This window comes from Pristiophorus japonicus, chromosome 7, assembly GCF_044704955.1.
Source record: "Pristiophorus japonicus isolate sPriJap1 chromosome 7, sPriJap1.hap1, whole genome shotgun sequence".
Lineage (NCBI taxonomy): Eukaryota > Metazoa > Chordata > Chondrichthyes > Pristiophoridae > Pristiophorus > Pristiophorus japonicus.
In genome coordinates, this window is record NC_091983.1 from 81,020,423 (window position 1) to 81,047,455 (window position 27,033).

Consider the following 27,033-nt stretch of genomic DNA (forward strand, 5'->3'; position numbering starts at 1 on the left):
TTGCACTAAAGGCTTAGGGGAGAGTGATGTCATGTATCCTGCATGGCTACTGTTGGTACTATCACAAGATGTGCCACCAGAGGGCACAGCAGTGGGAGACTTGTAGGTTACCTGTACAGGTATGCCTGGCCTTGTATAAAAGGCAGGCCACCAGGTGTGATCCTCATTCTGGAGTTAACGAATAAAGAACTACGGTCACTACAGTTCAAGTACAACACTTTGCCTCGTGGAGTCATTACTAGAGCATCCAAGGACACAACAGGGAGGGATGCACTTACACTGGGGTAATGGAATTCAGCTGGAACTTGGTGGCTTTTGGGGAGATCTATCCTCTGTGACTTCTGAAATTGAAATGGATCAAATTACAAATTGGAAATTCACTCAGAACTTGGGCTGGGCGGTTCCAGTTACAAATTCCAGAAGAACTTCAGGGTGTTGCTTATCCTCCAAGGGGCGCAATCAGCAATAGGTTTGGAGAGCCAATTAGAGAAACGGCTGCATTTCAGTTAGTACAAATAGATGCATCCTATTTATAAAGTGCCTTTAACATAGAGAAGCATCCCAAGGCGCTTCACAGGAGTATTATGCGATAAACATTTGATACCGAGCGCCTAAGTAGAAATTAGGTGACCAAGCTTGGTCAAAGAGATATGTTTTAGGAAGCGTCTTGAAAGAGGATAGAGAGGCGGAGAGGTTTAGGCAGGGAGTTCCAGAGCTTGGGGCCTAGGCAATAGAAGGCCGACCATTAATGGTTGAGCGATTACAATCAGGGATGCTCAGGAGGGCAGAATTCGAGGAGCGCAGACATTTCTGGGGAGTGGGGGGAGGGGGGAGGGTTGTGGGGCTGGAGGGGATTACAGAGCTAGGAAGGGGCGAGGCCATGGAGGGGTTTGAAAATCAGGATGAGAATTTTGAAATCGAGGCGTTGCTTAACCAGAAGTCAAGGTTGTTCAGTGAGCACAGGGGTGATGAGTGAGCGGGACTTGGTGCGAATTAGCACATGGGCAGCCAAGTTTTGGATCATCTCTAGTTTACGCAGGGTAGAATGTGGAAGTCAAGCCAGGAGTGCGTTGGAATAATCAAGTCCAGACATGATAAAAACATGGATGAGGGCTTCAGCAGCAGATGAGCTGAGGCAAGGGCGGAGACGGGTGATGTTACGGAGGTGGAAATAAGCGGTCTTAGTTATGCTGCGGATATGTGGTTGAAAGCTCATTTCGGGGTCAAATATGACACCAAGATTGCAAACATTCTGGTACAGCCTCAGACAGGAGTTGGGGAGAGGGATGGAGTCAGTGTCTAGGGAACGGAGTTTGTGGTGGGGACTGAAAACAATGGCTTCGGTCTTCCCAATATTAAATTGGAGAAAAGTTCTGCTCATCCAGAACTGGATGTCGAACAAGCAGTCTGACAATTGAGACCGTGGAGGATTCGAGAGAAGTGGTGGTGAGGTAGAGCTGGGTGTCATTAGCATACACGTGGAAAGTGATTCTGTGTTTCCAAGGGGCAACAAATAGATGAGAAATAGCCGGGGCCAAGGATAGATCCTTGGGGGACACCAGAGGTTACAATGCAAAAGTGGGAAGAGAAGCCGTTGTAGGTGATTCTCTGACTACAATTTGATAGGGAAGAATGGAACCAGGCAAGTGCAGTCCCACCAAGCTGAACAACAGTGGAGAGGCCTTGGAGAAGGATACAGTAGTCAACCGTGTAAAAGGCTACAGATAAGTCAAGAAGGACAAGGAGGGATAGTTTGCCTTTGTCACAGTCACAAAGGATGTCATTTGTGACTGTAAGTAATCAGAAAGGCAAATGGAGTGTTGGCCTTTATTGCAAGGGGTATTGAGTATAAAAGTAGGGAAGTCTAACTGTACAGGGCATTATAAGACCATACCTGGAGGCTATACTTGCATTGGAGGCAGTTCAGAGAAGGTTCACGATGTTGATTCTTGAGATGAGAGGGTTATATAAAGAAAGGTTCAGCAGGTTGGGCCTATATTGGAGTTTAGAAGAATGAGAGGTGATCTTATTGAAACATAGGATTCTGAGGGGCTTGAAAGGGTAGATGCAGAGAGGATGTTTCCCTTCGTGGGGGAATCAAGAACTAGGGGGCATAGTTTCAGAATAAGGGGTTGCCCATTTAAAACAGAAATGAGGAGGAATTTCTTCTCAGGAGTTGTGAATCTTTGGAATTCTCTTCCCCAGAGAGTTATGGAGGCTGGGTCTTTGAATATATTTAAGGTGGAGATAGACAGATTTTTGAATGATAAGCAGTCGAGGGTTATGGGGAGCGGGCGGGGAAGTGAGGCCATGATCTTATTGAATGGCGGAGCAGGCTTGAGGGGCCAAATGGCCTACTGCTCCTATTTCTTATATTCTTGTTATTGATGAAAGCCATTTCGGTTCTGGGACAGGCACGGAAACCGGATTGGAGGGTTTCAAACATGGATTTGCAGGAAAGCTGGGCACGGATTTGGAAGGCGACAACACGTTCAAGGACTTTGGAGAGGAAAGGGAGGTTGGAGATGGGGCGGTAGGTTGCAAGGACAGAGGGATCGAGGGTTGGTTTGTTGAGGAGAGGGGTGATTACGGCAAACTTGAGGGAAAGAGGGGACAGTACCTGAGGGGACAGAACCCGTTAACAATGTCAGCTAACATGGGAGCCAGAAATGGAAGTTGGATGGTCAGCAGTTTGGTGGGAATAGGGTCAAGGGAGCAGGAAGTGGGTCTCATGGACAGGATGAGCTCAAAAAGGTCATGAGGAGAGATTGGAGAGAAACTGGAGAAAGATATGAGATCAGGGCTAGGGCAGGGGGCTTCCTTCGGGGAAGTTTGGCCCGGTGGGCTTGGGCAAGGTAGGGAAGCGGCAGAGGCGGCTGAACTGATGATCTGAACCTTAGAGACAAAGAAGTCCATGAGCTCCTCACATTTATTGTTGGAGGTGAGGGTGGAGACTGGGAAGGGGGGTTTAAAAAGTTGCTTAGCAATGAAGAATACAAGCCGGGCTTTATCTTTACATTCCAGAATGATTCTGGAATAGTGAGCGATTTTGGTACCCAATAATGCTTTACGTGTTCCAGCCAGACCCGGCGGTGAAGGGCCAAACCAGTTGTCCGCCATTTCTGTTCAAGTCTTGGACTTAAGGGAGCGAGGATCAGGGCTGTACCAGAGGGAATGGCCAGGGTGAGAGAGAGTAATTGTTTTAACAGGGACTAGGGCATCAAAGGTCGTGGTGAGGGTGCGATTGAGCAGATCGGTGGCCATGGAGCAGAGATGTCATGGTGAACGGCGGGCCAAACGCCGGACAGTTGGGAGTTGATAAGGGCAGTTGTGAGAGAGATTTTTCCAGGGGCGGACACAGAGATAGATTGGGGGGGATACAAGGAGGATGTGGGTGGAGTGCGATTGACACGATGGGAGTAGCGAGGCCACGAGAGATGGCAAAGTCGAGGGATTGGCCATGAATATGGGTTGGGGAGTTTACATGGAGGGAGAGATTAAGTGAGGACAAGAGGCTCGTGAACTCAAAGGAGAGAGCATGGTGAATTGAAATGGAGGTTGAAATCACCGAAGATGAGAAGTCATTCGGTGCAGAGGCCGAGGGAGGAAAGTAGTGAAGAAATATCAGTAATAACATTTTTATGGTACTTGGGTGGGTGGTAGAGAACAAGAATTTTAAATGAGAGGTGAGAGGGGTAGAATAGGGGGAGATGCTCAAAGGAGGGGAAAGTGCCGGAGGAGTCGGGGGACAGACCAAGCTGTGATTTCCTGATTAGAGCCACACCGCCATCAGGGCAGTCTGAGCAGGGCATGTGGTGGAAGGTATAGTCAGGTGGGGAGGCTTCATTTAAGCTTAAGGTGTCATCGCCCCTCAACCAGGTTTCCGTCAGGGCCATGATGTCATGCCATCATCCATGATAAGCTCATGGATCGGAAGGGCCTTGTTCGCAAGCAAACAGACATTCTGAAGGGAGATGCGGAGAGGGTCGGTGATGGCTGCCCCACTGCCAGTGTTCATAGGGTCAGTGCTGGGATGGGGTGAGTTGGACGGGAAGGAGATTGGCAAGATTAGCCCCCAGTGGGCACGGTGGGTGTGAAGGTCGACGAGAGAGTTGGATGGGGACGGTTGGGGTTGTTGCTCGTAAGGAGGCAGCGACGAGTGCCTCAATGGGCCTTTTGTAGGATGCCAAGAGAGGCACAGAGGGAATCTGAAGACTTATCTAGGAGAGAGTCAAGCCTGGGACTGCGGCAGGAGAGTAGGAAGGTCGAAGAGTAATAAAAGATTGGGGTAGGGATTTGTGCGTCCAGAATAACCGAGAGAGGAGATTCCGCCTGGAAATAGCTGGAGATCTGCGTGCGAGATTCTGGGCAGCCTCTCTGTGGCTTGTTGAGCCATTTGTTAGTGCTGAAGCACTTTCACCATTTTATTTACATACAGAAGGCAGTTCAGCGTCAAGAGCTGAAGACTGCCATTTTGGAATTATTTAGAATTTTTTTTTCAGAAGGCAGTTGTGCTCTAAGGGCTAAAGACTGCCTATTTTTAAATGATTATTTTTTTTAATTTTAAAAGGCAGTTCCCCTTTAAGGGTTTGAGACTGCTTACAAAATGACAGTCTAGCTTTAAGAAAACGCTGCCTCGTTCCACGGACACTATGGCCACGCTACATTGGGCCTCCTGCTGAGCACACTGCCTGAAACAGCGTGTTGCACGGTAGGTTCTGCGCTGCAATCATTTAAATCAGCAGGCAATACTAAAATAACGGTGCTGACTGCACTCTTACAGGCTCTAGTTAATCTTTACCCACAGTGGCCTGCCGGTTTTCACATGTTCGTGGATTTCTCAGCCTAAATGTTTTATTACAGTTATAAAAAAAGCTACAATACAAGAAATAAAGGATTAAAATACAAAGATTTTACTGATAGCATAGCAAAATAATCTGTCCAAACCTACAAGGTTTTGAGGTGGTCGATCTTGAATCGCCTTGTGGCAACACGCGAGTGTGTCCAGTTTCACTCTGAGAACGTTCTATTGTTCTCTGCTTTACGTCTGCCTTATATACGTTGGGGCCGAAATTCATCAACTCACCGCCGACTGCCGGCGACATTGCTCTTGCAGATCCGCCCAGTGCTACTTTCAAGGTGGCCTGGAGCGGGCAGGAGGGGAGAGCCGCTGGGAACCGCCCGCTGACATCAGCGGACGGCCGAGTGGCGCAACTGAGCTCCCGTCCGCTGAGCTCCCATATTGATGCGTGCGGGAGTCGGCGCCAGAATGGCAATGGACCATTCCCGACTAAGTATGAAGAACCTGAAAAAAAGGTTAGTGAACATTTTTTTTAAATTTTCACAGCGATTTACCTGGATGGAGTCCCCTGAAGGTCTTCCAATAGTTTTTTTTAATTTTTTGCCGTTTTTTTTCAGTTCTTCAACCCTCTGTGGGCCCGACTCCATCCTCGGCGGCACTTGGGCGGCAAGCGTCTCTGTCACCGAGGATGAGACCTTCTGCCCGCTGCCACTCAGATTGGCGGCGTACGTCATCCATTTGCCATCTGCCGACCTTCGAGGGATCTCGGCAACGAATATCCCGCCCAAAGTACTGTCCGGTACCTCGGCGACCATCGGCAGCACTTTGGGTGCCACTTGGGGGGGCGGAGGCCTTGCTCAAAATCGGCCCCATTAAATCACTCATTATTTTTCGGGAACTTTGAGCCTGCTTTTGTGCTTGTATGTCAATAGATTTCCCCAAGCCAAGCAACCTCCTAACAACTCCTGCACATTCCACAATAGGCAGACACAGTCAACCAACAGTTTCCATGCTATGAGCCCATAATATAAGATAACCACAGAAGACAAATGTCTTCTGACGTAGGTGTATAAGGACCGTTACACAAACTGCTGACAATAACAACTTTGGGGGCAAAATTGCATATCGCAATGTCAGGCGCTCCACATCCTGTCGGGGGCGGGTCTGGGGCGCTAAGCGCAGGAATGTCAGAGCACTATGTTCGCAGAGAGAGCTGGTTGGGAAAATGATGAGTGGCACAGCCCTGATTTAATCAGGAGCTTCTAACTCAGGATTTCCTGATCAGCAATTTCTGCGAGCAATTTGCATGCTAGGAATGCCTGATTGGGGAATCAGCCCTTTCAAAAGCACTCGTATTCCAACTCGAATGAACCAACTCACACCCAGTGATTTGAGAAGCAACTGTTTTGTTGCTTTGTCATGAATTGATCTTGCTGATTTGTGTTTAGGAACATGGGACAACAAGGCAGGTGTAAAAAGCCCTCCTGTGACCTTTGGAGCCTTTCCTGATCCTCCTGAAGCAAGTAAGTGGCAGAGAATTCTCCTGTCTACGCACTACTTTCAGTTAAGTTCCTTGCCAGTAGTGAGCTACATTGAACTGCTTTATAAATAGAGGATGCTGAATGGCAGCCAATAAATCATAGAACAATAATACACTTGAGTTGGGAGGATAATGGATTTTGAAATTTTAATAAATAGCATCAACAGCAGCCTTACTGTTTGTTGTCATGGGTTTCTGTATTAAAAAAGTGGCATGTGATGCAGGACTCCACGGAGGACTTTTCTGCCGTAGCACCACACAGAATACTTGTTGTTTTTAATAACTTATCACACGTGTATTTACTACCAGCCCCCATTTTCCAAGACTCCACCTGTAGCACAGAGCCTTGCTGGTAGAAAGCGTGGATTGAAAAATTGCACCCCGAACTTTGTGGGCCCAATTTTCCAATGTGCAGTTTTGAGCAGAGCAAAGAATCAATGCTGCCAAGGAAAGCTCACATTTCTATAGGCAAATGATTTAAATTGGGTCCTGCGTTGAATGTAACGAGCCTGGCCAAGGCTCTTCCCCCAGCGTGCACCTTGCTCATATAAAATGGGCACAAGACAATTGTAGTGCGAATGGATTTTCAGAAGGTTTCCAACAAGAGGCTTGCTAGAATAATTCAGGCTTGTACTATCAGAGGAAATGTAGCAACTTTGATAGAAAATAGACTGGCAGATAGGAAACAAAGGGCTCAAGTTTCGGACCCCCGCTAGAACGGTGCACATCGGAGAGGCCCGCCTTATTTGCAGAACAAGAATTGCGCCAAATACTTACCTCGCGATTCTCCGACATCTGTGGGCCGTTTCCAGATCGGAGCAGCGCAGCAGGAGCTGCTGGAGGCGGAGCTACAGCCCTGTGCCAGAAACTGCCGGCAGCTGCGCGCATGCGCAGTAGCTCATGGCCCTCCCAGTGCGGCCTGTCTCCGGGCGACGACCCTATCCCTGGCCAAAGGGACGTCGCCCCTATACCGGGCCGAGTGGCCTGCCACATCTTATCTCGGCGGCGGCGGCGGTGGGGCCCACCCACCCGGCATCTCTCTGGGGGCAGGCCACGCCCGAAGTCCATCGTGGCAGCCTGGCGGCGGGGCCCGTTCAGCCTTCCTCTCTCCCATTCAGCAGCCCCCTCCCTCCCATTCAGCCCTTCCTCTCCCCCCCCTCCCTGTCCCCTCCTCTCCCCCCCTCCCTCTCCCCTCCTCTCCCCCCCTCCCTCTCCCCCCTCCCTCTCTCCCCCTCCCTCTCCCCTCTTCTCCCTCCTCCTCCTCCACCCCCTCCCCTCCTCTCTCTTCCCCCATACCCACCTCTCTTTCCTCCCCCATCCCTCGCTGTCAGAAACAGAGAGTGACACTGACCGAGATAGAGAGAGACAGACACTGGGGGGGCCCCATCCCAGCACGCTGTTGGAGGGCTCCCGGTGCTGCAGTAGGTGAGTAGAAAGTTAATCTTTTATTTATTAATTGATTTTTTTTGGGGGGATTGATTTATTGGTTGATTTATTGATTTATTTATCATTTATTATTGATGATGGCTCTTTATTTGTAAAAGTGAAGTGTTTAATGTTTGTAAACCCCCCCCCCCCTCCCCCAATCTCTCGTTTCCTACGCCTGATAAGTGTAGGCAAGGTTTTTCTGAGCGTACAAAAATCTACACTTACTTCATTCTAAATTAGTTTGGAGTAAGCTTTCACTGCCTAAACCTGCAAAACAGGCGAAAGTGGCTGGACACGCCCCCTTTTGAAAAACAAAATCTGTTCTACAATGAAACTATTCTAACTCAATAGAACTGGAGCAAACTAAATGCCGAGAATTGCAATTTCTAAGATGCTCCATTCTAAACTAGTTGCTCCAAAAAAATAGGAGCAACTCAGGCCGAAACTTGAGCCCATGAATTAGGGTAAATGGGTGTCAATCAAGATTGGAGAAGAGCTACAAATGATGTACTTCAGAGGTTAGTGCTGGGGTGACTTGTTCTTGGTATACATAAATGATTTTGGCTTGGGCATGGGGAGCATAACCTTGCAATTTACTGATGAGACAAAAGTAGGGGCTTTGGTGGAACAGCAAGGATAACTGTAAAATACTTCAGGAACACACATTCAGGTTGGTTGAATAGGTAGACAGGTGAAAGATGCATTTTAATGTGGTTCAGTGTGAAGTAATTTCTTTTGGGGAAAGAAAACAAGGAATGCTCAATGGAAAGACACTGAAGGCTGGAGATGAACAGCAAGACCTAGGGATACAAATACATAATTCCCTGAAAGTGAATGCACAGGTAAAGTCATAAAAAGGCCAACAACATTTTAGGCTTTATAAATAGGAGCATAGAGTAAAAGAATAACCTAACTAAGTAATGATGGATTTATACAGAACATTGGTTAGGCCGCTGTTAGAGTACTGTGTGCAGTTTTGGGTGATCCATCATTGAAAGGACATTAAAGCCATAAAGAATGTGCAATGTAGGTTCATCAAGTTGATACCAGGGATGAAAAAGTTCAGTTATGAGGAAAGACTTGATATACTGGAACTATTTTCACTAGAGCAGAGAAAGCAAAGATGAGATTTAATAACTGTTAAAATAATGAAGTAGTGATAAAGTGAACAAGAGAAGTCTATTTCCTCCGGTTGGAGAGTCAGCAATGAGGGGTCAACAATTTGAAATTGTCTCTAAGAAAATAAGGAGAGAAATTTGGAGGAACTTCTTTACATGGAGGGTTATTCAAGCATTGAATGTTTTGCCACAGAAAGTGGTTGAGGCAGAGACCATTCCACCTTTAAGGAAATAATGGGAAAGTATTTGAAGCAGAGGAAGATACAGAGCTATGTGGAGAGTGTGGGATTAGTGTTGGATTGCTTTCACAAGGAACTGGCACAAACACAACTGGCCAAATTGTCTTCTGTGCTATAAATCTATATGGCTCTATTGTTCCCTTGCCCCGAAAACAGGCCTGGCCAGCTATAGAGTACCTCATAAACCAAGGTTGCTGCAGTTTCTTTGGCTAAAGTCGTGTGTTTTTTTGCAGTGTGCATTTTTCTACTTGTGCAATGAACATTTTGGACACCTTTATTTCCCTCTACATTTTTGCTTTTTTGTAGAAGGTTTCAATTTGATAAGACACTTTCCCCTGGAGAGTTGCCAATTATTGCTGCAGTACAAGTTGCGGCTAATAAAGTTGGAGGATGGAAATCTCTTTGGTTGTTGCCATAGTGCTACATGAATTGGTTGAGGAGGACCAATTCAAGAAGGCACATGTTCAGGCCCAACAACAACCCTAAGTGATATGTTCTCTTCCATAACTACCCAAGGACACAGGGTTTACAGACCAAGCCACTTGTACCTAGATAAGCCACAGGACACCTCTCTTCAGTGCCTTAGCTTCAACAAAGAGGGAGTGACCAAACTACGCCAGCTGCTGCAGAATGATTTGCGGACAATGTTGAGGCCTGGCATGTTTCTTTCTACAGCTGTGAAAATCACTGTGGCACTAAGCTCCTATGCAGCAGGATCCATCCAGGCCATTGCAGGGGACATCTGCCAGATAAGCCAGTCTGCTGTTCATTCCTGTATAAAGTCAGTGACTGGCATTCTGTTTTCCAAAGTAAGCACCTTTATCACTTTCCCATCGAAAAGGATACACCAACTGCAAAAGGCCAAAAACTTTACCACCCACAAGCTTCCCAATAGTCCAGGCCATTATAGACAGAACCCATGTGGCCATCAAGACTCCACATGCCAACCCAAATGCACACATTGTCAGGATGGGATCCCATCAGTCAGGGCATGGGGTTTCAGGTCCACAGAAATGTGATCCTGCCCATTATCCAGATAACTGCCACCATGCTTTTATTCTACAGAAATTCCCTTGTGCTTGTATTATTTGACAATCCTGAGCGAATGAATGAAGAACAGAGCTACCCTTTCCAGCCATGGCTGATGACCCCAGTTGGAAGAGCAGCACACAGCAGCAGAGCACAGATACAATGAGGCTATGCCATCACCCAAGTTACTGTGGAGCATGCCACAGGGATGCTTCCGTTTTTAGATCTCTTCGACAGAGCGCTGCTCTACAGTCGAACCAAAATCTGCGAAATTACCTATATCGTCTGCATACTGAACAATCTTGCTCCTCCGCACGTGGTGACATGAATTACCCAGTGCCCCTGCTTCAAACTCACTACATTCTCCAGGGTGCTGGTATCTTGAGCTGGTGTTTGGGGCAGATAAAGTGCTGGACACAACCTACTGCAAAGTACCTGACACTGCTTTGTCTGGCCTCCACATCTTGGGAAGAATCCAAAACAAGAGAAAGGGAAAGATTTACAATGCATCCTTCTGACATTGGCTTCCAAGACATGTAAGATTGTAAGACTTTTACGTGCGTCATGCAGCAGTTTTGTAAACTTAGCCCCTGCTATGAGGATTTAGAAAGGCAGCCAATGCAGTTTCATGTATAGTTATCAATGAGGCAGAAAGCTGGCGGTCTTGGTTCTGTCCTAAAGTACACTACCTCCCAAAAGGTGGTATTATGCTGTACTTGCAGTCTTATGATTCCCACAATTTCGCCTCTTGTATATCATATTACATGGCTTCACATTATGTATTCTAATTACATCACGTTAGGTAAGTAATTGAAATGACAAAAGGTGAAATGAAAGTGTTAATTTTCAGTGGAAGTTGTATCGACAAAATTACGGATACAGTGATAATGCAAAACTATTTTTCCTCACGTTGCCTTTATTAGCAAACTGTAATGCTGTCTGTGAAATGTGTAAATTAGCACATGGAGGTGATGTCATTACATGTGTTATAAGTTACGTTACAAGCTTATCGCTGGAGCTTTTAAGGATATTGTGAATTTGTTTGACAAAAATGTTCTTTTTGCCTTTAGTTACCCAAGACAATACTTCGTCTCAAGATAGTCCATCCAGGTGTCATTTGAGTGCCTCACTATCATCTCATACAATTGATGAAGCATGGCTTGGACTAGGTAGGGGAGTTTCATTATTTAAGTATAGTCAGTAAAGAAGTTAACAACTTTTACATTGATATATTGGAAAGTACCGTAGTTTATATCGTTATGATGTGCATTGTAAGACATTTGAATAAAGTGTCTGCCTGTTGCTATGGACAGAGTTGAAAGCAAATGTTGTTGGTATGAAAATAATGTCCGTCTGCGAATTATTTGTTACCAAGTTCACATACCAATATGCCCATTTGAATTGAATGCTTTCGTTTTTTAACATTAAACGGTTGCATTTTCCAACAGCATACTCAGCAGATTTTGTAATTGGATTATTGACTTACAAAAGGGGGTGAACTGAAATGGAAGATAGAGGTGCCTCTCTAGAGGTTTACAAAATAATGAAGGGAATAGACAGTGTTCCAGCTGACAGTTTATTTCAATTAAATAGTTTAGGCAGGACCAGGGGGCACAAATTTAAATTGTATAAGGCTAGATCTAGGCTGGATGTCAGGAGATGGTTCTTTTCCCAGAGAATAGTAGACCTCTGGAACAAGCTGCCGTTTCATGTGGTGGATGCAGACTCACTGAATTCCTTCAAACAAAAGCTGGATTTGTTTTTGGCTGCGGCAGAGATCACCTCTTACAGAAGGTAGGTACTGCAGGGAATTTAATGGCAAGAGTGATCTCCTGGGCTAGTTTTGATCGCCTAGATGGGCCGGAGAGGAATTTCCCAGATTTTTTTCCCAAATTGGCCTGGGTTTTTTTAATCTTTTTTTGCCTCTCCCAGGAGATCACATGGTTTCAGGTGGGGTGGAGTGTGTATGTTGTGATACACAAGGTATCGCAATTGTGTGGGACAGGTTTGATGGACCAGATGGTCTTTACCTGTCTGTCATTTTTCATATGTTTGTATGTTCTCACACTCCTGGACTGTTCAACCTGCTTCTCTGTTGAAATCTTGTCTCCATTTTATTATGGCTTGTGCTCCTCTAAACATTCCTGACAAGTTAAAAATATTCAATCATATGTACTATCTCTCCTCACTGCATCCTCATTTTATTGAAATCGAGACTGATTATACAGACTCCTACTCTTAACTCATTCTTTCCCAAGGACCACAACTGTGGAACTCCTAACCCTCCTCAACCTTCCTTTCCTGCTGTATTCCTCAGGCTTTTAAGATCCAAAATCGGTGTCACCCACCCACTACTGTATGAAATAAAAACAGAGACGTAGGTTATCTTCTGTTTTTTTTTAATTGTAATTAGAGTAAATTGCAATTTCAATAGGTGGTTAGTATAAGGGAGATTGACAGCATGCGCATCAGTAAGGCCTCAGGGAAACTACCAGGGACTTAGCTAATCTCAGTTCCAGGCCTAATTTTGGCCCGTCCACCAGATTCTCGCTGGAGTTATGGCGTGGTTGAGCTGGAAGATCTGCAGAATTTCGGCCCTTCCCTGTTTAGCCCAATAACATAAGAAATAGGAACAGGAGTAGGCCATACGGCCCCTCGTGCCTGCTCCGCCATTCAATAAGATCATGGCTGATCTGATCATGGACTCAGCTCCACTTCCCCGCCTGCTCCCCATAACCCCTTATCCCCTTATCATTTAAGAAACTGTCTATTTCTGTCTTAAATTTATTCAATGTCCCAGCTTCCACAGCTCTCTGAGGCAGCGAATTCCACAGATTTACAACCCACTTGAGAGAAGAAATTCCTCCTCCTCAGTTTTAAATGGGCGGCGCCTTATTTTAAGATTATGCCCCCTAGTTCTAGTCTCCCCTATCAGTGGAAACATCCTCTCTGCATCCACCTTGTCAAGCCCCCTCATAATCTTACACATTTCAATAAGATCATCTGAATTCCAATGAGTAGAGGCCTAACCTACTCAACCTTTCCTCATAACTCAACCCCCTCATCTCCGGAATCAACCTCATGATCCTTCTCTGAACTGCCTCCAGAGCAAGTATATCCCTTCGTAAATATGGAAACCAAAACTGCACGCAGTATTCCAGGTGTGGCCTCACCAATACCCTGTATAACTGTAGCAAGACTTCCCTGCTTTTATACTCCATCCCCTTTGCAATAAAGGCCAAGTTTCCATTGGCCTTCCTGATCACTTGCTGTACCTGCATACTATTCTTTTGTGTTTCATGCACAAGTACCCCCAGGTCCCGCTGTACTGCAGCACTTTACAATCTTTCTCCATTTAAATAATAACTCTCTCTTTGGTTTTTTTTCTGCCGAAGTGCATAACCTCACTTTCCAATTTTATACTCCATCTGCCAAATTGTTGCCCACTCACTTAGCCTGTCTATGTCCTTTTGCAGATTTGTTGTGTCTTCCTCACACATTGCTTTTCATATGTTTTATTTGATTTTTTTCCTCAGAACTTGATAAAGGATTTTCCTCAGGCTTTTGGTGCCTTTCAATATTAAGTAATAGCAAGAAACTACACCAACTGACATTTAAGTGATCGTAAATGCTGACTGTTGTGGTAGTACATTAACAACTCTCAATTTCAATAAACTCATGAATGGCATCTAATCAGATATTGAACATTTTTTCACCAATTGCCATTTTGTGGCACAATGGAGTTCCCTGCACGGTAAATTAATAGACTTGGTTATGGAACTAAGCAAAGTTTGGGTCTGGGTGCTTCCTTGAATTGAGGGAGATAAGTCAGAAGGAAAGTCATTTCAAGCTGTTCCCCTGTATCTCTTAGTGGTCAATTATAAGGCAGCACGGCAGATCTCTAGAAAGAGACCACTTGCCTGTCCACCCAGGATGACATATGTTGTAATTTGGGTGAAATGAAAGCTGACATTTTTATTTGAAACCAAATCAATAAATAATTGTTTTCATTCAGCCACCACCTTAGCAACCTGATGGGTGAGTAGTTCTGTCTACAGCCACTATGTGGTGCAACAACTCTGAATCACTTGATTCACCACCTCCGTTGCATTCCTACATAAGAACATAAGAAAAAGGAGCAGGAGTTAGGCCATTTGGCCCCTCGAGCCTGTTCCGCCATACAATCTGATCTGATCATGGACTTAGCTCCACTTCCCTACCTGCTCCCCATAACCCTTTATTCCCTTATCGCTCAAAAATCTGTCTATCTCCGCCTTAAATATATTCAATGACCCAGCCTCCACAGTTCTCAGGGGCAGAGAATTCCATGGATTTACAACACTCTGAGAGAAGAAATTCCTCCTCATCTCAGTTTTAAATAGGCGGTCCCTTATTCTAAGACTATGTCCCCTAGTTTTAGTTTTCCCTATGAGTGGAAATATCTTCTCTGCATACACCATGTCGAGCCCCCTCATTTTCTTAGATGTTTCAATAAGATCACTTCTCATTCTTCTGAACTCCAATGTGTATAGGCTCAACCTATCCTCATAAGTCAAATCCCTCATCTCCGGAATCAACGGAGTGAACCTTCTCTGAACTCCAATGCAAGTATATCCTTCCTTAAATACAGAGACCAAAACTGTACGCAGTATTCCAGGTATGGCCTCACCAATACCTTGTAGCAGGACTTCTCTGCTTTTATACTCTATCTCCCTTACAATAAAGGTCAACATTCCATTTGCCTTCCAGATTACTTGCTGTACCTGCATACTAACTTTGTGTTTCATGCACAAGGATCCCCAGTTCCCTCTGTACTGCAGCACTTTGCAATTTTTCTCCATTTAAATTATAATTTGTTTTTTTATTATTTCTGCCAAAGTGGATAACCTCACATTTTCCCACATTATACTCCACCTGCCAAATTTTTTCCCACTCACTTAGCCTTCTATATCTCTTTGCAGATTTTTTGTGTCCTCACAATTTTCTTTCACACCCGTCTTTGTATCATCTGCAAACTTGGCTACATTACACTCGCTCCCTTCATCCAAGTCATTAATATAGATTGTAAATAGTTGAGGACCCAGCACCAACCCCTGCAGCACCCCACTAGTCACTGTTTGCCAACCGGAAAATGACCCATTTATCCTGCCTCTCTGTTTTCTGAAAGTTAGCCAATCCTCTAACCATGCTAATATATTATCCCCAACCCCGTGAGCTTTTATCTTGTGCAGTAACCTTTTATGTGGCACTTTATCGAATGCCTTCTGGAAATCCAAATACACCGCATCCACTGGTTCCCCTTATCCACCTTGCTCGTTACATTCTCAAATTCGTGTAAACCCTTTACTTTCATTTCAGTTGATGTAACCAATCAAAATGCACCAGACATCTGATAAAATCGCTCACTGGAATATATAGACAAACCTGGCCTTATATTCTCCACTGCTAACCGTCTTTTTAAACCCCTCTCCACAGTTTCCACCCTCCCCTCCGATAATAAGTGTGAGGAACTCATGGACTTTTTCGTCTCTAAAATCGAGACCATCTGTTCGGCCGCCTTTGCCTCTTCCCTTCCTTCCCCTAGCCCACCGGGCCAAACTTCCTCTAAGGATCCCTCCTGCCCTAGCCCCGACCTCACATTTTTCTCTAGTTTCTCTCCAATCTTCCCTCATGTCCATTCCGAGCTCATTCTGTCCATGAGACCCACTTCCCGCTCCCTTGACCCTATTCCCACTAAACTGCTGACCACCCAACTTCCTTTTCTGGCTCCCATGTTAGCTGACATTGTTAACTGTTGTCTCTCCTCAGGTACTGTCCCCCTCTCCCTCAAATCTGCAGTCATCATCCCTCTCAAAAATCCGACCCTTGATCCCTCCGCCCTTGCCAACTACCGCCCCATTTCCAACCTCCCTTTCCTCGCCAAAGTCCTTGAACATGTTGTCGCCTCCCAAATCTGTACGCATCTTTCCTGCAACTCCATGCTTGAATCCCTCCAATCTGGCTTCCACTTCTGCCAAGTACCGAAACGGCTCTCATCAAAGTCACAAATTACATCCTTTATGACTATGACAAAGGCAAACTATCCTCCTCGTCCTTGACTTGTCTGCAGCTTTTGACACAGTTGACCACTCTATCCTTCTCCAAAGCCTATCCACCGTCGTCTAGCTGGGTGGGACTGCACTTGCCTGGTTCCATTCTTCCCTATCTAATCGTAACCAGAAAATCACCTGCAACGGCTTCTCTTCCCGTCCCCGCATCATTACCTCTGGTGTCCCCCAAGAATCTATCCTTGGCCCCCTCCTATTTCTCATCTACGTGTTGCCCCTTGGCGACATCATCTGAAAACACAGCATCAGTTTCCACAGGTCCGCTGATGACATCCAGCTCTACCTCAATACCACTTCTCTTGACCCCTCCACGGTCTCTAAATTGTCAGACTGCTTATCCGACATCCATTTCTGGATGAGCAGAATTTTCTCCAATTGAATATTGGGAAGGCCGAAGCCATTGTTTTCTGTCCACGCCACAAACTCCATTCCCTGGACACTGACTCCATCTCTCTCCCCAACTCCTGTCTGAGGCTAAACCAGAATGTTTGCAACCTTGGTGTCATATTTGACCCTGAAATGAGCTTTCGACCACATATCCACAGCATAACTAAGACTGCCGATTTCCACCTCCGTAACATCGCCCGTCTCCGCCCTTGCCTCAGCTCATCTGCTGCTGAAGCTCTCATCCATGCCTTTGTTACCTCTAGACTTGACTATATCATGGTTGGCCTCCCACATTCTACCCTACGTAAACTAGAGGTGATCCAAAACTCGGCTGCCCATGTCCTAACTCGCAACAAGTCCTGCTCACCCTTCACCACAGTGCTCGCTGACCTACATTGGCTTCCGGTCAAGCAACATCTCAATTTCAAAATTCTCATCCTCATTTTCAAATCCCTCCATGGCCTCGCCTCTCCCTATCTCTGTAATCTTCTCCAGACCCACAACCCCCTCCCCGCCACCCGAGATGTCTACGCTCCTCTAATTCTGCCCTCTTGAACATCCCTGATTATAATCGCTCAATCATTGGTGGCCGGGCCTTCTGTTGCCTAGGCCCCAAGCTTTGGAACTCCCTGCCTAAACCTCCATACCTCTATTTCCTCCTTCAAGACGCTCCTTAAAACTTACCTCTTTGACCAAGCTTTTGGTCACATGTGCTAATTTCTACTTACGCAGCTCGGTGTCAAATTTTTTAATCTCATAATACTCCTGTATGTTATATAAATACAAGTTGTTGTTATTGACATTCAGCAGGCATTGAAGTCAACGGAATGGAAAATCGGACTGGGTGTATAACAGGCGACCAATCCATTACCACCAGTTTCCCCGTTACACCCAAAATGAAAGTTGCACCCCAGGCTCAAGCCCAGCCCTGATAGATGAGATGAAAGTCTCAATTTTATGCTATTAGTAATGGTCCTTTCTGAAATGAGTTTGGGCAGTTGCGGTTGAGTTACTAAAGGGTGTAAGTTCACAGCACAGAACTGCTCACAATTTTGCACAAGCTGGCAATCTCATTCAGAAAAATCAACAGAGTGACTAGGAAGTGGGGATGCTTAAAAACGGCAGGGTATAAGGCTCATTGGTAGCAGGGCAGAAGGAACTTAATTGTGCATATGATTGTGCTGTAGCTGAACTCAGTACTTGATGCTTAACTAAGTGCAAAGAGTAGAAAGGTGATCAATTTCATAAAAATGGCATTCCTCACCTTGGGGAACAGAGAATAAATCTGTCACTTTAAACCAGATTTCCTGGTAAAATTGTAACTTCATAATTGTAGGATGTAGTATTGCACTAAATATTTCCTGATGTATACAATACACTACAAAAAGTGCAGCTTTCTGCTTTGGACATTGAATAGTGGTATAAATTGGACTGTTGTTCAGGAAACTGATTTTTTTTCCCTCATTACCACCTCATTTGCACTTAAAAACAGAGTAGTAGCCACCCGAAAATAAAGCAGATGCTTTAAAAATAAACAGGTCTAAAGCACTTCAATTGCGGGCCAAATGTTGATTCTCACTTCTTTATTTCAATAACCAGCTACTTTAGCATCATCATGGTGGCAACTAGGGATCCAGCTAGAATGCAGCATCAGTATATTCTGGAGTCATTTTCCAGGCTCTGATCTATTTTTATGCCCCAAGTTCACCGCTTTAAGGACCTCTACTTCCTTCTGCTTTGCTCATGAATTCTTCCAACGGTAATATAGAATAAAGAAATTGCATTTATATAGCACCTTGGACGTCCCAAAGCACTTTGGTCAGGTGTCCCTGAGCAACTCCTTTCCCCAGTTACTGACTGGCACCGCAGTTTCTGGCCACAGGCGGGCACCAGGGATGCACCTGTAATGACGCTTACACCCACCGACCCCATGCTTATTGGGTGCCCTCCCGCAAACTCCAGCGGGGTTAACGTGAGATGAAACTGGCAGGTGTGATCCCAGCATAATCGCCGGTTTCATTTCACGAGGAAATTCAGCCCCTTAGTAATATGAAGCATATTATAGAACATTTACATTGGATAAATACTTGAAGGGAGATAAAATTGCTGGGGTACGGGAAAAGAGCAGGATGTGGGACTAACTGGATTGCTCTTCGAAAGAGCTAGCGCAGGCTCGATGGGCCAATGGCCTCGTTTCTTTGCTGTACTCTTCTATGATTCTATGAAAGCTAGGAAACTATGCAGATGAAAGTCAGCAAACAACATATTCATATAACTAGCAGGTTAGTATGAGTGTCTGGAAGTAGCCAGTGCCTGTGCTTTGTGTTACTTCAAAGAGGACGGGTTGTTTAAGATCGCAACAGTTGGGGAAGGATGGGGGAAATGCTTATTTTGTTGATTATTTGAAGCAGGAAAGTCAATTACAAGGGAAATGGAGAATAATTATCAGTCAATTATGACAATAATATAATAAAGGATTTCAGATGATGCCATGGGATATGAGAATGAAGTTTTAAGAGTTCTGAATCATCATCTTTGAACCCTCAGATCATTGCTTTAAATTCTTTTCTGTTCTTATTTTTTAGCGTGCATTTCACAGTTTTCCTTTTAATAGATGTTTTCTATCTGTTGCTGTTGGAATGGTGTGTTTTGTGATGTATATGTAGGAATGTCAATTTAGTAGCTTAGGAGCTCTATAGATGCTGACTTGTACAAAATATTGGAGGAGCAGGACTGAGGAAATTCATACTTTTTCCTCAAAAATGGAAGGTGATACAGAAGATTGAAAGAATGTGATAACAGTTGTTTAAACATATTGATGCAATCAAAGCAACCTACATGGAGACCACAATTAGAAGAGAGAGTGACACTAGGGGAAAGATTTTCAAACAATCTACAGCTGGGAAAGCCATGCTGATTCATCTTCAATAAGCCATGTACTATTGCCGTTTGCCATGTTGTTTTTATGCTGGTAAAACCACTGGATTTGCCTTTCGATTTGGCAGGCCTGTTCTCAACGTTACTCCTTCATTGGTGGGTTTAGGATTCAGAAACATAGAAAATAGGTGCAGGAGTAGGCCATTCGACCCTTCGAGCCTGCACCACCATTCAATAAGATCATGGCTGATCATTCACCTCAGTACCCCTTTCCTGCTTTCTCTCCATACTCTTTGAACCCTTTAGCTGTCAGGGCCATATCTAACTACCTCTTGAATATAGCCAATGAACTGGCATCAACAGCTCTCTGCGGTAGGGAATTCCACAGGTTAACAACTCTCTGAGAAGAAGTTTCTCCTCATCTCAGTCCTAAATGAGAAGGGATTAATTAGCAATCTTGTTATGCGAGGCCCCTTGGGGTAAAGTGACCATAATATGGTAGAATTCCTCATTAAGATGGAGAGTGACAAAGTTAATTCGGAAACTAGGGTCCTGAACTTAAGGAAAGGTAACTTCGACGGTATGAGGCGTGAATTGGCTAGAATAGACTGGCAAAGGATACTCAAAGGGTTGACGGTGGATAAGCAGTAGCAAACATTTAAAGATTACATGGATGAACTTCAGCAATTGTTCTGCGTAAAAATAAAACTGGAAGGTGGCTCAACCATGGCTAACAAAGGAAATTAAGGATAGTGTTAAAGCCAAGGAAGAGGCATATAAATTGGCTAGAAAAAGCAACAAACCTGAGGACTGGGAGAAATTTAGAATTCAACAGAGGAGGACTAAGGGTTTAATTAGGAGGGGGGAAATAGAGTATGAGAGGAAGCTTGCCGGGAACATAAAAACTGACTGCAAAAGCTTCTACAGATATGTGAAGAGAAAAAGATTGGTAAAGACAAATGTAGGTCCCTTGCAGTCGGATTCAGGTGAATTTATAACGGGGAACAAAGAAATGGCAGACCAATTGAACCAATACTTCGGTTCTGTCTTCACGAAGGAAGATACAAATAACCTTCCTAAGGTACTAAGGGACAGTGGGTCTAGTGAGAAGGAGGAACTGAAGGATATCCTTATTAGGCGGGAAATTGTGTGAGGGAAATTGATGGGATTGAAGTCTGATAAATGCCCGGGGCCTGATAGTCTACATCCCAGAGTACTCAAGGAAGTGGCAATAGAAATAGTGGATGCATTGGTGATCATTTTCCAACAGTCTATCGACTCTGGATCAGTTCCTATGGACTGGAGGGTAGCTAATGTAACGCCACTTTTTAAAAAAGGAGGGAGAGAGAAAACGGATAATTATAGACCGGTTAGCCTGACATCAGTAGTGGGGAAAATGTTGGACTCAATCATTAAGGATGAAATAACAGCGCATTTGGAAAGCAGTGACAGGATCGGACCAAGTCAGCATGGATTTATGAAGGGGAAATCATGCTTGACGAATCTTCTGGAATTTTTTAAGGATGTAACTAGTAGAGTGAACAAGGGAGAACCAGTAGATGTGGTGTATTTGGACTTTCAAAAGGCTTTTGACAAGGTCCCACACAAGAGATTGGTGTGCAAAATCAAAGCACGTGGTATTGGGGGTAATATATTGACATGGACAGGGAACTGGTTGGCAGGCAGGAAGCAGAGAGTCGGGATAAACGGGTCCTTTTCAGAATGGCAGGCAGTGACTAGTGGGGTGCCACAGGGCTCAGTGCTGGGACCCCAGCTCTTTACAATGTACATTAACGATTTAGATGAAGGAATAGAGTGTAATATCTCCAAGTTTACTGATGACACTAAACTGGGTGCCGGAGGATGTTAAAAGGCTGCAGGGTGACTTGGACAGGTTAGGTGAGTGGGCAAATTCATGGTAGATGCAGTATAATGTGGATAAATGTGAGGTTATCCATTTTGGGGGCAAAAACACGAAGGCAGAATATTATCTGAATGGCGGCAGACTAGGAAAAGGGGAGGTGCAACGAGACCTGGGTGTCATGGTTCATTAGTCACTGAAAGTGGGCACGCAGGTACAGCAGGTGGTAAAGAATGCAAATGGTATGTTGGCCTTCATAGCTAGGGGATTTGAATATAGGAGCAGGGAGGTCTTAATGCAGCTGTACAGGGCCTTAGTGAGGCCTCACCTGGAATATTGTGTTCAGTTTTGGTCTCCTAGTCTGAGGAAGGACGTTCTTGCTATTGAGGGAGTGCAGTGAAGGTTCACCAGACTGATTCCAGGGATGGCTGGGCTGTCATATGAGGAAAGACTGGATTGACTGGGCCTGTATTCACTGGAGTTTAGAAGGATGAGAGGAGATCTCATAGAAACGTTTAAGATTCTAACAGGACTGGACAGGTTAGATGCGGGAAGAATGTTCCCGATGTTGGGGAAGTCCAGAAAAAGGGGGCATAGTCTTAGGATAAGGGGTAGGCCATTTAGGACTGAGATGAGGAGAAACTTCTTCACTCAGAGAGTTGTTAACCTGTGGAATTCCCTGCCGCAGAGAGTTGTTGATGCCAGTTCACTGGATATATTCAAGAGGGAATTAGATATGGCCCTTACGGTTAAGGGGATCAAGGGGTATGGAGAGAAAGCAGGAAAGGGGTACTGAAGGAATGATCAGCCATGATCTTATTGAATGGCAGTGCAGGCTCTCAGGGCCGAATGGCCTACTCCTGCACCTATTTTCTATGTTTCTAAATGGCTTACCCTTTATCCTTAGACTATGTCCCCTGGTTCTGGACTTCCCCAACATCGGGAACATTCTTCCTGCATCTAGCCTGTCCAGTCCCGTCAGAATTTTATATGTTTCTATGAGATCCCCTCTCATCCTTCTAAACTCCAGTGAATGCAGGCCCAGTCAATCCAGCCTCTCCTCATATGTCAGTCCTGCCATCCTGGGAATCAGTCTGCACTCCCTCAACAGCAAGAACATCCTTCCTCAGATTAGGAGACTAAAACTGAACACAATATTCCAGGTGAGGCTTCACTAAGGCCCTGTACAACTGCAGTAAGACCTCCCTGCACCTATACTCAAATCCCCTAGCTATAAAGGCCAACAGACCATTTGCCGCCTTCACCGCCTGCTGTACCTGCATGCCAACTGTTAAGTCCTGACTCTAATATACTGACTTACACGAGACACATGCTGAAGTCAAGATCACTCAGGACCTGCACCTTTAATTCCAGCTCTCCAGTGCTGCACTTGCCTGAGACCTCCATTTATATACCACAGTGGGACAGGTATGGAGTGTTTCCTACAAGTGCACCCCTGGTGGTAAGGCATGCTTATTGTCACAGGTCATATCCAGTTACAGTCATGTATAGCATGGTAAGATACAGTTATATACAGTAATGTGAGATACTTGACATCACCCTCCCCCAAGGTCTTATTGCCTTTATAGATTCAGTCTCTCAAGTGGTCTGCGCTCTCGCGTGGAGCGTCTTAGTTGTGGTTCAGTTGTTTGCCTTGGTGCCTGTTTTTCATTCGGTGTGATTGCTGGTATCTCGCCTGGGCTGTCTGTTTCGTTCGGTGTGATTGCTGGTATCTCGCCTGGGCTGTCTGTTGAGACTGCCCTTTCCTCAGGTTGTTCCGCCTGTCTGTCCACCAGGTGTGCTGAGAGTTCCACATTGTAGTCTGCCTCTGGTTCTTCAGTGTTATCAGTTAATCTACTTTTTACTTGGTCTACATGCCTCCGGCAGGTTTGGCCACTGTCCATTTGTATAACCAGTAGCCTATTTCCCTCTTTGCCTGTTACTGTCCCTGCAAGCCATTTAGGACCCTGGCCATAGTTTAGCACAAACACTTTGTCCCCTATCTCATTCCACCTCCCCCTCGAATTTCGGTCATGGTACTCAGTTAGCTTTTGACGCTTAGCCTCAACAATTTCATGCATGTCTGGGAGGATTAACGAGAGCCTGGTCTTTAAGGTTCGTTTCATCAATAGTTGCGCGGGGGTTACCCCAGTCAACGAACGAGATCTGTATGCCAGCAGCAGTCGCGACAGGCAGCTCTGCAGCGTGAGACCTTGGATTCTGAGCATGCCTTGTTTAATGATCTGCTCGCTCCGCCTGGCCATTGGAGGCCGGCTTGAAAGGTGCCGGCTTGAAAGGTGCCATCTTAACGTGATTTATACCGTAGTCAACTATAAAATCGTGAAATTATGCGCTGGTGAAGCACGGACCATTATCACTGACCAAAATGTCAAGAATGCCGTGCATTGCAAACATGGTTCTAAGGCTCTCCACAGTGGTGGAGGTGGTGCTCGAGTTTAAAATGGTGCACTCGATCCATTTTGAAAATGCATCAACGACTACGAGGAACATTTTGCCCATGAATGGGCCCGCATAGTCTACATGCGCCCGCGACCACGGTTTGGTGGGCCAGGGGCTTAGGGGGCCTCCCTGGGGGCATTAATGAGTTGGGCACCAATGGTTGGGGACAAGCCACCAGACATGAGATCTGGCTATGGCCTTCATAAGGACGATCCCCTAGTGCTCACGATGGAGCTCCCGGACAAATGGCTCCCTGCCTTGTAAGGGTATAACTACTCGGCTGCCCCACATCAAGCAGTATGCCTGTAGTGAGAGTTCATGCATGCGCCTATGGAAGGGTTTGACCTCCTCGAGCAAGGCATTGCGAGCCTCTGCCCAGTCACCAGTTAGGACGCATCTTTTTACTAGAGATAACGTGGGGTCGCTGCTCGTCCAGGCTCTGATTTGGCGAGCTGTCATGGGCGAACCTGTGGATTCAAAGGCATTGATTGCCATGACCATCTCACAGTCCTATTCGTCGGACCCTTCTGTGGTCGCCAGGGATAGCTTGCTAAGCACCTCGACACAGTTGTCTGTGCCTGGTCTGTGCCTTATCGTATAGTCGTAAGCCGCCAGCATGAGTGCCCACCGCTGAATGCGTGCCGAGGCGTTGGTGTTGATTGCCTTGCACTCGGATAGTAGGGACGTGAGGAATTTGTGGTCGGTTTCTATCGCAAACTTGGCCCCGAAAAGGTATTGGTGCATATTTTTGACACCGTACACGCACGCGAGCGCCTCCTTCTCAACCATACCGTACCCGCGCTCCGCCCGCGAAAGTGACCTGGAGGCATAAGCAACGGGCTGTAATTTACCCGCATCACACGTAAGGACTAACTTTTTACCTGGGTCAAAAAAGGCTAAAACACTCTTGGAACATAGAAGGTTGCGTGCCTTATTGAAGGCGCGTTCTTGGGCGTCCCCCCAAAACCAATCACACCTCTTTGAGTAGCATGTGGAGAGGCTCCAGCAGCATGCTCAAGTTCTGCATAAAGTTCCCAAAGTAATTGAGTAGCCCGAGAAAGGCGCGCAGTTCTGAGCCATTCCGGGGCCTGGGTGCCAGGCGAATCGCTTCGGTTTGGGATTCGGTTGGGCGGATTCCATCAGCGGCAATCCTTCTGCCCAAAAATTCAACCTCAGGCGCGAGAAACAGACACTTGGATTTCTTAACTCTCCGGCCTACCCGATCCAATCGGCTTAGTACTTCCTCAAGATTGCGGAGATGAGAGTCAGTGTCCCTGCCCGTGATGAGTATGTCATCTTGAAACACACCATCCCCGGGATGGATTTGAGCAGACTTTCCATGTTGCGCTGGAATATAGCAGCTGCCAACCTGATGCCGAATGGGCATCGATTGTACACAAAAAGGCCTCGATGTGTGTTGATGATGGTAAGTAGCTTAGACTCTTCGGTCAGTTCTTGCGTCATATACGCAGATGTGAGGTCAAGTTTCGAGAAAAGTTTTCCTCCAGCCAACGTGGCAAATAGGTCCTCCGCTCTGGGCAGTGGGTATTGGTCCTGTAGGGAGACTGTTTATGGTAGACTTGTAATCCCCACAGATTCGCACGGATCCATCAGGCTTCCTGACGGGGACGATGGGGCTTGCCCAGTCGCTGAATTCCACGGGAGAAATTATGCCTTCCCGCAGAAGCCGGTCCAGTTAGTTTTCAATCTTTTCCCTCATCACATAAGGCACAGCTCTATCCTTGTGATGGACCGGTCTGGCATTCTGTGTGATGTAGATTCTAACTTTAGCCCCTTTGAAGGTGCCCACACCTGGCTGAAAGAGATGTTCAAAACGGCTTAGAACTGTTGAGCAGGAGGTCCGTTCCTCTGACGACATGGCGTGAACATCATCCCATTTCCAATTAAGTTCTGCTAGCCAGCTTCTCCCCAACAGGGCTGGGAGATCCCCGGGGACAATCCACAGGGAAAGTCGGTGCACCATCCTTTTGTGTGTGACTGAGAGCATGGCGCTGCCAAGGACTGGGACGATTTCTTTAGTATAGGTCCTTAGTTTGGTGTCGATCTTTGTGAATTTTGGTCTGTTGCTTTTGTGCGGCCAAAGCTGTTCAAATTGTTGAACTCTCATGAGGGATTGACTGGCCCCCGTATTGACAGGTATCCCGTTGAGTAGAACCCTCATCATAATTGGAGGCGTCTTGGTGTAAGAACAGTGGACATTGATCATGTTAACCTGCTGTACCTCGGCGTCCAAGTGCACTGTTCCAACCATCTTCTGGTCCGCTTTCCGACCCTTCCAATTCGTATACCAGCTGAGCTGCTGTTTTTCTGCACATGTGAGCCAGATGCCCTGTGTCGTTACAGTTTCTGCAAACGGCATGCTGAAATCGACACATCCTGGTTGAGTGCCTTTCCCCACATCTCCAACACAGACCGTTTCCATTGTTTCCGAAGGATGAGCTGCGTCTGGCTGATCTCCCTTGAGCTTCTCTCAATCTGTTGTTGATTGCTCGCATTGTGGGTTGATGAGGTGTGATCGGCCGTTCATGTGGCCCTTGATTTTGATGGCTTCTGGCGCCATTGTCTGCTGTTGAAGGCCTGCTCTCCTGCCTTTGTCTGTGTGTGGAGGTAGCGGTTTGTTTCACAATGTGAACCCCTTGTTCCGATGCCTCGTTGGTTGTCGTACCCAAAGTATCGATCAGCCTCGTTTCTTCTTCGCCTGCCAAGAACGTCTGTGCGACCAGTGCTGCTGCCTCTAGAGTCAAGTTTTTAGTCTCAATAAGCTTTCGGAATATGCCTGCGTGGCCTATTCCTTCAATAAAAAAGTCTCTCAGTACTTCTCTCCTTAGTTCATCGGGGAACTCACATGAACTAGCCAGCCTCCGAAGTTCCGCCACGAAGTCAGGTATGCTTTGGCCCACACAGCATCTGCAGCTGTAGAACCTGTGTCTGGCCATGTGTAGGCTGCTCGCTGGTTTCAGGTGGTCTCTCACCAGTGTGCTCAACTCCTCAAACGACTTGCTTGCTGGTTTCTCGGGTGCCAGCAGGTCTTTCATTAAAGCGTATGTTTTCGAGCCACAGCTGGTCAAGAGATGGGCTCTTCTCTTGTCTGCCTTATCGTCGCCTAGCCAGTCTTTCGTCACAAAGCTTTGCTGGAGCCTTTCTATAAAGTCATCCCAATTGTCT

The 27,033-nt window shown here is 46.0% G+C and overlaps 1 protein-coding gene across 3 annotated transcripts in view; it reads left to right on the forward strand.

Annotated features, from left to right (window-relative positions):
- The window catches only part of LOC139267174 (protein LYRIC-like), a 133,942-nt gene that overhangs the window by 68,134 nt on the left and 38,775 nt on the right, over positions 1 to 27,033 (forward strand). For all 3 annotated transcript variants that reach the window (XM_070885096.1, XM_070885098.1, XM_070885097.1), the window contains exons 6-7: positions 6,250 to 6,324; positions 11,226 to 11,324. In XM_070885096.1, the coding sequence (XP_070741197.1) occupies positions 6,250 to 6,324; positions 11,226 to 11,324 (174 nt within the window). The remainder of the gene's footprint in view (positions 1 to 6,249; positions 6,325 to 11,225; positions 11,325 to 27,033) is intronic.